The sequence below is a fragment of the Aphelocoma coerulescens genome, chromosome 2 (genome assembly GCF_041296385.1).
Source record: "Aphelocoma coerulescens isolate FSJ_1873_10779 chromosome 2, UR_Acoe_1.0, whole genome shotgun sequence".
Taxonomy (NCBI): domain Eukaryota; kingdom Metazoa; phylum Chordata; class Aves; order Passeriformes; family Corvidae; genus Aphelocoma; species Aphelocoma coerulescens.
The window spans coordinates 124,250,870-124,265,063 of NC_091015.1; the positions used below are offsets into that span (position 1 = coordinate 124,250,870).

At 37.9% G+C, this 14,194-nt stretch overlaps 1 protein-coding gene across 2 annotated transcripts in view; it reads left to right on the forward strand.

Moving 5' to 3' along the window:
* The window catches only part of ASXL3 (ASXL transcriptional regulator 3), a 120,760-nt gene that overhangs the window by 76,306 nt on the left and 30,260 nt on the right, over nucleotides 1-14,194 (forward strand). For both annotated transcript variants that reach the window (XM_069004681.1, XM_069004680.1), the window contains one exon: nucleotides 3,836-3,999. In XM_069004681.1, the coding sequence (XP_068860782.1) occupies nucleotides 3,836-3,999 (164 nt within the window). The remainder of the gene's footprint in view (nucleotides 1-3,835; nucleotides 4,000-14,194) is intronic.

The window sequence follows — 14,194 nt, forward strand, 5'->3', positions numbered from 1 at the left end:
GGTTCATGGATCATGTTCTGTAATTAACAAAGAATTTTCTCTGAAGAGATGCTAAGAGTAAATTCTCAATCTCCATGTGATAGGCAGATTTTCCTGCCCTGCATGAAATTTAATTGGAAAAGTTCCCTAGGGAGCACAAAATATAGTGTTCACTAAGACTCTTGTCTCTGCTTAAGTAAAGTCAAATAATGACATAACTGTTTCTTTATCTTTACCGAGTACTTTTTGCATTCAGCCAAGTGCTGAATCATTTAGAGAAGTATTTTGCAATGTGACCATGTTGGAAAAGATAACAAACAAGCTTTTTGTCGTGGCTAAATCCTAAAAGTTATTTTCTGTCTGTCTTTGTGGGGATAAGATTGTTCTTCTTTATTAGTCATCCATCCTAGTCCTATTTTTATACATAATGATCCTGTAAATTAGCTCCAAGGCACTTTTCTTCCTAAATGCCATGGGTGATTTGTTCAGTATGGTATTGCCCGTTCCTGGAAATGTAACCTACAAGCCTTATTGTATCACAGCCTCCCATGAAAGTGTACTTTGGTTTCATACATGATCTTTCTGCAGATTATCAGTCAGTCCCATATGGATAGATACTGCTCTATGTTGATCCAACAGCGTTATTCAAAATAGACAATACTCCTTCAGTATAACAGCTTTTGCTATGCAAAGTTATGTTCAATGTTAGATGATTTCCTGTCATTTTTCTCTACATTTAAGACTGAGATACATCATTTCAAGCGTACATTCCTCCCCATCTTCAGATACTACATCAGCTGTTGGCTAATGATATCAAATGAATTCATTAGGGGTTTTTTTGGTGGATTTTGGAAAATAAATTCTCTGGCCTTTTGGGACACCACACACGGAATGTAGGGAACTTTGTATAAGGTTTAAGGGTTTCTGTTCTTGTACTTACTGAAATGTTTCTCTCATGACACAATATTTCTTGGGATGCTAAAAGTGCAGTTGTAGAGCAGCTTTGAGAATGGCTCCAGAGTCCTGTATAGTGCACAATTCAGCTCCAGATACTGTTTCATTGTCTGAAACTTTGCTGATCTGCCCAACATTCAGTGTATGTTGTGTTTGATAGACCTTCTGAGCTCTGATTAAATACGACTTTTTTCCCTTTTAGTTAACAGATTCTTCCAGCTGTGTGATTTCTGTCCTTTTTCTGTTTTCATTTTTATACCTTGATGTAGAACCATGGTGCTCCCATCTCCTTACAGTTAATTCTCTATGTTGGAGACTGTTCTCGTATTTTCCAAGGCTGCAAGCCTGAATTTCTCTCTTATCTTACAGCTCCTATTTCTGATCTGGACAGTGATACCTCTGAACTATATAAGGATTCAAAATGTCTTTCTCTGTGGAAAACAACATAGAAAACATTGGCACATGTTTTGTCATAAACTCCTCTCAGAGCTCTGATTAGTGATGCAGTAGTGCCATGCTTCCATGCTGCTCTCAAATACTTCACTAAATCTTATTACAAACTTGGGACCTGCTGTACAGATCCTAAATTAGCCATAGGAAGGGTGCAGGAGAGAAAATTTGTTGTTCTTCTGAACAGATTTTGAGGATTATTTTTTTAAAATAGGAGTGTGGTGGGGATCCACAGTTTGCTACTGGCCTAGAATTAATACACACATTTCTTCCAGAAGTTGGTAAAACCTCCATAGTATTCTGTAAGTGATAGCAGGTCAAATAAATCAGAAGACTTAGGTTTGTCTTTTTTTCTTGGGCTTTTCACACTCTGAGAATATCTGCCACTGAAGGATGTTACTGATTTTGCAGTCATGTATCTTATTTGAGTTTGGATTATCTCTGTGTGTATGCCTTCCCATAGGATATGAAGTGCTAGCTGGGGAAAATGTTACTCTATTTTGGAGTCACTTAGAAGAGGGGGATATGTATTTTGTATTGATTAAAGAAGAGAATATACATACAAGCATTAAAATTCAATACATCATACAACTTGTGTTATGCTCAGGGACTGCGTTCTTTCTACATTTATATTTAGTGGGTGGAACAGATGGTGCAGATAGTTTATTGTGATGCATTCATGAAAATGGGCACTTCTTCCATGCAATTGTCCTGTATAACAGGGCATTCATTTGTTGGTAATGGAGTCTTTGCTGTACTGAAGTAGAGTGTGTTGGAAATATGTGTTGGAAAAGGTTATCCTGTGCTGAGTGCAAAGTAGTCCTTGTCTCATTCAGATACTATTGTCTGCTGAAAAATAAAATAAAATTACAAGAATGTTTGCAGGAGGCTGTGACTGAAGTGGAGCTTTTAGAATTTACAAATCTGCATTTTCTTGCATATGCATATTTTGTGGTTACAGACTTTCAGGGAAGAGACCACCATAGGTCCTCTAAGAAATCTCAAGCATAACTGCATTCCTGCTATTAATGTTAAGTAGCTTGTAGCATTTGAGACATTCCTAATAATCAGTATGCTCAAATTTTCTCATTTTTAAAACATATTTATTCTTAACATGTCAGTTGTAATTGTTGCTGAGAGGTCCTATGTAAATGCCAAATGCCATCATTGCTCATAGCAGCAGAATAATCTTTAAATCACTTTTTTAGAGATTCTGGTGGAGTGTGTGTTTTATATAGATCTGATCCCTCTTATACCATCTTTGAAATATTTGAAAGTACCACAGACTGAAACCTGAAGAAGTTTCCTGGGGGGGGGGGGGGGGGGGGTTAGGAGTTTTTGAGTTTTTCCAGCCACCTGGACTTGGATATATTAAAACTTAGAGGAAAAAAGGATTGTAGCAGTATATATACCTTGAAGCAGGTAGCTCTTTAAGAAGCTTTAAAAAGTATCTTCTAAATATTATCCTCGAAATACTAACAAAATCAGGCCACATGGGATCTCCAGTGGTCATCTAATTTGCTCATCAGTCACAGGTCAAAATCAGGTGTGCATCTGTCATTACTGACAGGTATTTGTCTGACATATTCTTACAAGGTTTCCACTGATGGAGACTGTAATACCTCCCTATGGATCTAATCCAGCGTCTCCTTGTTCTTGGTGGCTGAAAGCTTTCTCTTCCCAGTATCTTAACAGATATACTTCTTAACTGTGCAAGAATTTAAGCTGATAGTCCTTCTGTCCACTGTAAAGTAAGAAGACATTGTTCTGTAGCACTGTGCATGAGTGTATTTCCCTTTCCCTCTGCTGGGTCTTTATCTTACTCCTGGGTTTGTACTGTCCCTCACCTACTCTGTTTTCTAATCTCATAACTCCTGCTGCTGCCTTCTGTGTGTTGATCATTTTAGATCATCAGTTCTTAGGAAAATTCTGAAAAATGCATGCTTTCAGACATTAACATATTAAATATTCTCATCTCCTTGATCATTCTCTATTCACAGAGGTAGTTTTATCAGGTGCAATGGGACAAGTTGTGCAGGCCATAGGGCGCTGCTGATGATAAAAGAGAAGCTGACCATAATTGATTCACATCAGCCTCATCAAGCAGCCTTTTGCTTGAAAATAGGTGCTTATATAATTATTGGTGGTGACATGGCAGGATTATTTTCTGCAGCTGTTCATTTGAGTTGGTCTCGAGCTGGAAGTAGGAGTATGTCAGCTGTGATGTTGACTGGAACATGGATCCTGTAAGAGGTCAAGAGACAAATGTAGGGAATATAAAAGCAGTGACACCTAGAATAACACCTAGAAAAGGCTGTGTTACCCTTCTCAGAATACCATTTCTCTAGTGCTTACTGTATTGTACAATAAAAGCTAAAAACTTAAAAAGAAGACTTGTTCCTACTCTCTTCCTTTATTTGTGTTTAAAGTTATTTCTGTTTATTTACTCCAGGACATTTGAAATGGACCAAAGCTGAGGATATTGACATAGAAACACCGGGATCTATTCTAGTGAACACTAACCTGAGGGCTTTAATAAATAAACACACCTTTGCTTCTTTACCTCAGCATTTTCAACAATACCTCCTGCTTTTGCTTCCAGAAGTAGACAGGCAGGTAAGTAGCATCGTACAATATTTCTTTTTTTAATAAGACTTTTTTACAGCGTGTTTGTGTAGGCTGATTTGACTGACTAGGAATTGTTCCAGGACAGAGTAAGGAGAAAATTTCAGTTCTTTCTTAGGTAAAACTGTTAGATGTAGAATGACTGTAAAGTTTGTCTATTAAAACCAGCTCCTGCTTCTTTGCTTCCTGAAAACTGTGCAGCTCCTTGATTTGTCTAAATGGAAACTGGGCAGTAAATCTTTCGAACTTGCCAAATCACTTAATTACCTTTTCTACCTATGGTGTTGAAGATAAACTTCTCATTCTCAAGGTTTTCTTTATTTTGGGTCTCTTTTCGCCTGTGGTCATCCTTGGTGCTCTGCCAGCAATGTCCAGCTCAATATCAGTGCTGTTAGTTTGTTCTCCTGCCCTTCACCTTTCACACAAGCTTATGGATGCTTTCTCAGCGCCAGTGCACTGAGTCCACTCATTCACACTTTTGTAAGGAATATCTTCTCCGGAGCTTAAGGCTTTGTGCTCAGATCTGTTGAGGAAAATGATTTGGAGAGTAACAGGCTGGAAATGAAATTTCAGTTTCATGATCTTTCCTACAATGTCTGTTCCTTCCTGCATTTGGCGGTAAGATTGCAGGGTTTCTCAGAGTGAGAAAAAAGGCTTTCCAGCATGTCTAGTAGTTAAAACAGAAGAGAGACTGCAAACCAATTTCATTTGCTCACTTGCCTCACTTAGGGATTTAAACAGTCTTACCATTTTCAATGATGAATACTCATACACCTAATTCAGACTCATTAACCTACCCAAATAGGGCATTATATTTTTTGCAGATGGTCAGTATCCCTCTTTTAATGTAATAACTAGAGAATGCAGATAATTTAAATGACTAATTAAAACCTGCATCTTAAATCAATATTTCATTTCAGTATTGCAGGTTTCATTTCTTAAACTGTAAGTAGTTAGTCTACCACTAAAGCAGGGAGAAAAAATGCAATATGACACAAAAAGAGAAAGAACAATTGTACTGATGTACATTTACTCAGCCTCTTATCAAATTAGATACTGTATGTTGTGGATGGTAATTATGCATTTAATAACAGAATGCTTGATAAGGAACATCAAAACAAGATCCATAGGACAAACAATATAAATGTATTTATTCTCAAGCTCCCACAATGCAGTCCAAGTCAATATTGACAAGTTTTAAGAAAACTTTTTTCCCTGCTGTCAAACAGATTTTACTTAGTGCCCAGCACACATTTTCCTGATAGTTTGGATTTTTTGTTCTCTGTCCAGTTAATTCATAGAAGAGATTAAAAAAAATGTACTAGGTAAAATCATGTTTTCTCTCCAAGCATCAAAGACCTAATGTTCATAAATTACATTTCAAGTATGGGGTCTTTATTTAGAAGTTTTTTACATTAAAATTTATTTTTAACAATGGAGTATCTACAGCTGACAAGCCACTTACCTTCTTATCAGTGTTCTTACAGCAGAGTTTTTTGGCAAGAAAATCAAGAGAATATTTGTTGAATTTAAACATGCCTCACTAGTTAAAAGCAATGCATTTTTTTAATTTTTATTTCAAAAGGCATTCAAATAATGCATATAATATGTTATTTCAGAGGCCCAACACTACATAATTGGACACTGTTACTTCACAAGCAAACGTTGTGATGAGATGTTTGCAGGTGTCCTTCCATCTGTCATCTTCTCCCAGCATTCTGTGGGTTTGTGTAGCATACCAGGTTTTCACCTGCATTTGGAAGGCAGGAGTCACCAGTCATCTCTGGAAGTGTAATGGAAATGTTTGGCCTCTAAGTGTGATAGTTTGAAAATTGTTTTCTGGTGGAGAGTGGAATAGCCCTGAACCCTCACTTTGCAGAAGTCATAGCAGAGAAAGAAATGCATCTCTTTTCTTGATGTCTTGAGAATACATCCTTGGCTATGCCTAGAGTGTGGCATCCCAGATACAGACTGATGAAAGCAATTGAGCTGATGTTCTTTTCCTTCCCGTGGAAAGTGGAAAATGCCAGTGTAGTGCTCAAGGATCAAGTAAAAGGAGAGAGAATTTCAGCCAGGGAGCTCTGGTGGGAGTCTCTGCTGTTGGTCACTCTGACTGAACAAGGCAAGGGTATTCCGTTTTCCTCTTATTTCTAATTTCTAAATCAAATGGGGTATCAGGCAAGCAAAACTGGTGCAACACTATTCTTTGAGTTAGCTGCACATCTCTGGGGGTTCAGTTTTGTTGTTTTATACCGTCCTTTTCTTGGTTCATCTGAGAATTCTTATTTCTGTTCTTCTGGCTCAGAAGGGTTTCCTCCCTGTGTGCTGCTCTGCAGTTGGCTGCTGTTGTCTTCCCCAGAGAAAGCTGCATTTCTGTGTTGCCATGTGGATATAGTATGTGAAGTACAGTAATAAATGGCACTATAAAAATGTAATAGAGTTATGCTATTTGTGTATATATAGTGATCTGTGAAATAAATTACTAGTGAAGTGCAGTCTCATTTAGGCTTTATTACAGCTCCACATAGAAAAACCCTGTGATGAATGATTCTTTGTCATTTCTGTCATAAACACCATTTTTCTGGGTGGTATAACTCCTCCTCCTTAAATCGTACTCAGCCAAAACTTGTCATGCATGTGTCAGTTTGAATAAGCATTTTTAGAAACCATTAGTTAAGGGAGTTGAGGTTTTCTATTTTTTTGTGTGCAAGTGTTTATTGTAAATAAATTACTTCTGTCCCAACCTTGGTTAGTCTCGTGTGTTAAAGAAGAGTTCAGGGACAAGTTAGGAGCTTGTTGGGATGTGTTTTCTGATCTTTCTTTTGTTTTCAAGTTTTTTAGTTGCTATTGGGGAGCTATTCATGAAACAGAAAGCCTTAGGAAAGATGTCCCAGAATGGAAGAAATTGAGAACAACTCTTCTGATGTTCATGTTGTCATTTTTCCTACTCCAGCTAGATTTTTGACAAAGTAGAAGAGTAGGATCATTCCCCTTTTTTTTTCCTTGGTAAAAGATAAACCATATCATGAGTTATACTCACAATTTAAATTGATTTCAGCTTGTATATTAGTTTAAATTTTGTTTTAATAGCTATGAGGCTTTGTGTAATTTTCTGTATTCAAAATGCCTATGAAAGAAATTGGAGTAAGTTGGCAGTTATGGTAGATGCATTTTATCAAGGATTTTATTTGTTTTGATTTGGGTTTAGAGGGAATTAGTATGTAGACATTGTTCAAATGATAGAAACATGGAATGTCCTGAGTTGGATGGGACCCATGAGGATCATCCAGTCAAGCTTCTCACCCTGCACAGGACAGCCCCAAGAATCACACCATGTGCTCTGTTCAAATGCTTCTTGAATTCTGTCAGGCTGGTGCTGTAAGCTCTTCCCTGGGGAGCCAGCTCCAGTGCCCAAACAGCCTCTGGATGAAGAACCTTTTTTCTAATATCCAACCTAAACCTCCCCTGGCATGACTTCAGGCCATCCCCTCCGGTCCTTTCACTGGTCACCACAGAGAAGAGAGATCAGTGCCTGAGAAGCAGCCATGTCCCAGACTTGTCTGTTCAGCAGACTACTCCAAAATCTTGCATCACTGGATACTGGAAACCTCATGACTGAAATTTGAACATGCAGATTATCAGCTCTTCGTTAATCTGTTTGAATTCAAAGGCTCAAAATCCTTGAAGCTCAGCAGATACAGAAGCCTGTTGAGTGATTCCCTGGGAGATCTATATGACTGAGCTGGAGATATAGAAAACATGCAGGTGTAGAAGCGATATGAAAAGAAAAGTGTCTGCACAAGAGATTTCAGTTATCACAAATTCCAGCCAAGTGTTTCTCTTTACAGCTCTAATTATAGCATTCTACAGCTAAACATCAATGGATTTTTCATCAAATAACTGCCTCTGACATTGATACATCAAGCTGATAATTATGTGTAACAGAAGCTTTCTTGACCACCTCTCAGTAAAACTCACCTTCAAAGCAGGAAGTTTCTCTCTGTAGGTAGATTGCTGTGTGGCATCAGTGAGTCTTTAAATTTTAATTAACCAGTGTATTTTGTGCAAGGATGAGTAACAGATCTGTACAACAGGTTGCTGAAAAGGATTGGCAGTTGGCAATATTGTGTCTACACCAGCTTTCCTTTTTGGTGCTTCTGGAAAGTCAAATTTCTGCTCTTAACACTGGGGTATGGGCAAAAGGAAGGGAAACACACCCACCTACTTAGCTTCCAAGAAGAGAAGTGCAGCCTTACCTGAAGAGTAGCAGAAAGCTGAAGTGATTTTACTAATCCTGAGAGAGTTAAATAAAATGATCTTTCCTGAATGCTCTGGGAAAAAAAAAAAAGTATCTTTCCACACTCTATGACTGCTTAACACCTTTCTGATCTTTGAGAATTTAATTCTGTTTATCATTTTCTCTTCTGGTAATATTGGACTCTTTTTAGTCTCTTGTGATTTGCACTTGCCCTGCCCTTTCACACAGGATGTGAATTTCTTCCTAGAAAAACACTGCAAAGCCTCGTCAGATGTGTGTGTTAGGTAGCAGTGCTATTTTATCAGACTAAATCTATTCAGGAGGAGCATTTAAAACAGTAGAGAAAAATCCCAGTAATAGCTATACCTTGTCTCAGCTTTACTTGTTTAATGAATGAAATTTAGCAATTTTCTTTTATGTACAGTTTATAGATATTAAAGTTAGTTACTTAAAAACTTCAGTATTCTTAAGGAATTACCTAAGTCAGGTGGTATTGCAGAAGGGCCTGTGAATATTTCCCATTTGTAGCAGGTCAGTCTGCTAAAAAGAAAAACATGATGCACAATTCAAAGGATTCTAAAATGGGTCAAAACCCACTTTATTCTCTTTCTTTTAATTTCTAAATCAGTGAATCCCAAAATAATTCCTGTCTCTTGGGTCAGTGCTAGTATTGCTATGCAATAACATCACAGGATCCATTTATTTCAAGGTTGGTGCAGGTTCTGTGTTTCTGTCTTGGCCTGTTTGATTTGGGTTGGTGCTGGTGCTTCCAGTTTGACTCTGTGACCTTGCAAAGATTCCTTCTCACCTTGTGTTGAGAAAAGGCACAGGGTGATGTCAGTTAGTGATTTACTCTGTTTGGTTTAAAATAATAAGAAGTAATTCTGGGAGAGGTTATCTACAGAATTCCAATTCAAACCTCTTTGTTTTCATGCAGTATGAATCAGCTTAATATCTGTTCCTACAATTTGAGCAATGATAGCAAAAGGTAACCATTGTTTTTGATGTGCAAAATTACTCCAACTCCCAAGCACATCAGCTGGAATTCTATGGTGGAGAGTGGGTAATGAATAATACAAAATATTCTTTTCTTTGTAAAAGACAAGAAGAGAAGTCTGGTATCTGACATTCTGAACACTTAGTACGTATCATGCTGTATATTAGTTTTATATCAGAAGAGAGTAAGCAAAGCTTGATTTACACAGTTTCTTTCTTGTAGCAATGTAACCATCTCCCTGCTTGTTTTATTAACTTCGTCAGTGCTTGAGGATTATACTTGCCATTGGTCTTTTGCAGAATTTCCTTTATAAAAAGACCAACTGCAGAAATTACTGCTGCGTGTATTATTTGCTTCCAGGTTTATTTTATGTTTCTCTCCGTGGAATTATTGTGTAGTGGTAGTTAAATGGTTACCTTATCTTACTTAGCTGCCTTTTTGCTGATACTACAACACTTTAGCTGTGTCCTTTTCCATTCTCTATCATCAGTAGCTTTCAAATATTTATTATTATGTTCCTGTAAATGTTTGAGTTTTACACTGAAATAGTTTTAGGGTTATGACAAAAGCATTTAGTTCAGAGGAGAACATTTGCAATTGAAGGTTAAATGTAACATATGTCATCTGCACCTAAGCAGATTTAAAAAGCTGTTAAATTGGCACCCTTGTGTGTGCAGTAATTGAAGGTCATTTTATGTCACATTTCTCCCTTTAGCTGACATTTTTTCTTCGGTTTTACTGGTTGATGTGGACAGCATGGTGTCGTTATAATGTGCTTTATTTGTACAGCTTTATTAGGGTAGTTTTAATGCAGGTATCTTGCAGACTAGATATATGAAGAAATTCCAAATATTTAAGTTGCCTTTTCAATAAGACTCTGGCTCTGATTCCTGAGCTGAGCTAGCCAAGGGTTTTCAAACAGGTTACTACCCCCAGCTGACCCTCTGTCCTTATGAGCAAGTTAATATTATTTTACCTAACACACCTGTATGGATGGCGTATGTGTGTATTTCACAGTCATGTATTAACAGCAAACATCAGCTTCACTTTACGTGAGTTGAAAGCTGAAGCATTTTACTTTAAAATCCCAGTTGTCTTTAGCTACAAGAAAGCTACTCTTTAGCTTCCCTAGGCAGTCCACAAAGGCTCACTGCAATTGCATTGCAATCTGGCTGCTCTGATTGATGTGGTAATGGAATTCTTGTTTGCTTGTTTGCAGTAATCCCTAGAGGTCCTCCTTAGTATCAGTATGTCTACATATCTGAATAGGAAGCTTTACATTTTTGATTAAGTGTCATGGTTTTGTATTTCTGCAGGCTTGGTCACTGTGTTTCAGAAGTGTGATGCTGTGTTTTCCACCTTGCCGCATCCATGTTGTGGAAGTTCTTGTTTGATTTCTAAAGCTCTAGTTACAAGCTCTTGTCACACTCAAAATATATCTCATCTTTAAGAACAAGTTTTGCAGAGGTGTTAGCAGAACTATTGCATTTGCTTTTGTCTGTAACAAGGCTAAACTCAACTGGAACATCTAGTAGGACACAGCAATGGTGCTGTGCCCCCTGAAAGCTAAAAATACAAGAGCCACAGCTGTCTCTGCAGCATCCTTTCCCTTAAGTCCTTCTGATGTGTGAGGGGCCCTTCACTCAAGGTTGTTCTTCTGATGCAGACTAGTGAAGCTTTTGTTCCCCTCTTGTTCCCTTCAAGCAAGTTTTATAAAGTACGGTGCACAGCTGTTAGTGCTTAAAAAAAAGAGGACTTTGAATGCAATGCAAGCCCCATTTACATTTGACAGAATTATTAGTATTTTAGAAAGAGAACTGATAAAGCGCCTCACTTCCAGTGGGAAAGTAAGTGCCTCACATAAGTGCCTTTTTAAAACACTGTGCTAGGAGCTGTGTTACGAGAGTATAACTAATGTGTGGACATAAGTGGTAACGTATATGGGCACAAGAGACTGATGTGTTCCAAGTTAGGGAGCTGTGAAGGATGCACTGCAGTACTGCAGTGTGTAGTGTTCCAATTGCGCCTCCCTTGCAAAGTGCACATCACATTAAGTGATGTGAGTCGGTCTGCAGGGCCTCCAGTGTTGCCACTGTAGGGCTGCACTGGAATTAGATGGAGAACAGAACATTCCTTACTGTTCTTAACCTGAAGACAGCCAGGGACTGGAAACAGGATGTTGGATGCAGGTGCAGCAAAAAGAAGAGTGAGCGGAAGTGATCCGTCCACGCTTCTGCCGCAAAAGGAAGATCAAGCAGAAGTGATCCATCCATGCTTCTGCAGCAATCTCTCCCCCTCTTCACCCTTACTCTCACCCTCTTTCTGCTTCTCCCATCGCCTTTCCCTCCCCTCGCCCTTTTCCAATATATTTGTTAGGCTTAAATACAAAACGGAAAAAAGAAGTTGAGATTTTTTTCCAAATTATTTCACAACATTACTATTCTTTGAATTATTTAGACTCAAATTTCATTTAGCTTGTTCTCTCTTGTGTTAAGGACATGCAGCCATTTGTTTGCGTGGAAGGGCAGTGTTTTCTAATGCCTAGAAAAAAGAAATTGGAAGCAGGATTTTCATTTTTGACACTCATCAAAGATGACTGACTAATTTTAGATGCTTATGTGTAACTTTCCCTCACCTTCTGCTTCTTGGGCTCAAAGGTATAAGTCTATAATTTTAATTAAAAGCTAGGTGAATAAACCCTGGCTGTTTATATCCATTTTCCTGCACTCTCCACATAATATGAGCATTCTTGGATAATTTAATAATGTTTAACTTTCTCTAGTCATCTTACCTTAAACAAGTTCCATACATGCTTGTCTTGGTCACAATCCATGTATGTTTTTCTATTTTGCTTGTTTTCCCCCCAGGCTTATGTGTCTTTTCTACTACCTTAGTAAATACTTGCTTTTTGCTGTGTGTTCTGACATGCTGGGGTTCACTAATTATGTGAAGTATGTATTAGAAAAAAAGCTTTTAACTGTTACTTCTATAATTTGAATGCAGTTAGAAGGTACTGTTTGCTGCATGTTCTGTTTTTTTTCTATTTTGCTTGGGTTTTGTTTCATTTTAAAACATGCTTTATCTTTTCATTTTGCCAGATTTATTACTTGCCTAAAATTCTTCATCTAATTTCTTGCATCTGAGCTCCAACAGATTGGATTCTATTGTCTTTTTTGACACTACAGTGTATTGGAATGAATATAGCTATCCCACTTGTCTTCTTGATTTAGACAAGGTCTAAATTAACAAGTCACATTTCATTTTGAAAACATATGTTTGCAATTCTTCAGTCTTACTCGGCATATTTCCCACTTTAGTGAAGATGGAAAAGGTCTTTGTTTCTTTCTCTAAAAGATGCTTCTTGCTTTTCTCCTCATGTCCAAAGCAATTATTCCTGTAGTAGGAGATATTTTCTTTTTCATCCTTTGATGTTTTACTTCGAAGTTTAATCTGGTTATTTTTTATAGGACTAAAGTAATACTCAGAATCACTTTCACCATCTGTCTTCAAAATCTGTCTCTTCATTTTGTATTTGAAGGCAGACTGTTTATTTTATGTCGATGATCAAGTGGGAATGACAAAGAGCTTTTCTGGTAAGGATTGATAACTTCATAATCAGAACTGAGGAAAACTAGCCATATTCTGGGTCGTGTTACCCTTTACTGTGAAAAGGTGAGACCCATGGAAGAGAGCTTATACAGAGGTGAACATGAACACCCAAGCTGAGGTACATCAGAATTGCTGAGAGAGCCATAGGATGATTTGATATCCATGTCACCTCCCCAGACCTGAAGTTGTGATGGCTGACTTTGTTCTGGCAGCAGCTCTTGAGTCAGACCATCTATTGCTGTCTGCTGTATTTATGTATGTATATAGTGTTGGATGTGTCTCTTACCATTCATGTATTTCTCAGTGTTACTGTGGCTATTTTCTGGTCACAATAGCATAAAGGTCCTGGTAATTACATCTTGTCAGGAGTATTTTTCTTATATTCCTGTTTATAAACCTCCTGTTCAGAAACTCTGCCATTGTTGGCTTTAAATACATGGTAACTGACTTAAGAAAGGATGGATTTTTCATCAGTCATAGCACTGTGTAAATGTGTGCATTTTTCTGTTTGAGATGAGCCTCTGAGTGTTGCTTATCTTCAGGCAAAGAAGCAGTATTGTGTCTGTGGGTTTTTTCAAGGCCTGTCTTTTTTAAATACTCTGCATCTTCAGCTGCATTACTTTTTCCACATCCCTACCATCTGTGTCCTCAAGACCTGAAATCATCAGTGTTTTGTATTAAACTTGGTAATTACCGACTCCTTAACTATTCATTCCCCTCCTATTTTTGTTTCTCTCCAGTATTGCACCGTGCCTTTCTCTGCACATTTCTATTTCCTTTTTGTTTTATGTATATCAGAACTGTTGACAAGCTTTTGCTTCTCTTGAAACAAAAGACAGGCAGAGAAGAAAATGAGTGTGGTTGTTGCCCTCAAGGGGACCAGCATGTATGCAGACCTCTTCTATAGGGTGGATTAGGGTCTGGTTCAGATTTTAGGGGTCGGGGTCAGAGAAGAGGCAGTGGCATGAATGCCATTGTGATGTGAGTTTAACAGACCATCCCATCTGGCTCCGCACTCATAAGGCCACTCCTAGAGTACCTTGTCCAGTTCTAGGACTTTGCCTAGATAAGAGAAGAGCCAGGGGCAGTTTTACCAATGTGTATAAGAGGATGTGACACAACCAGAGGCAATAGGTACAAACCAAAAGGCAGGAGCTTCCATATGGACATAAAGTAAAAATTTTTTAGTGAGGGTATAGGCTGCCTAGACAGGTTGTGAGTTCTCCATCCTTGGATATATTAAAATCTAATTGATTTTTATTTCTATCTGAAGTGTGTTATTATAGTTCAATAACACAAACATGTTATTACTTTCAATGTGG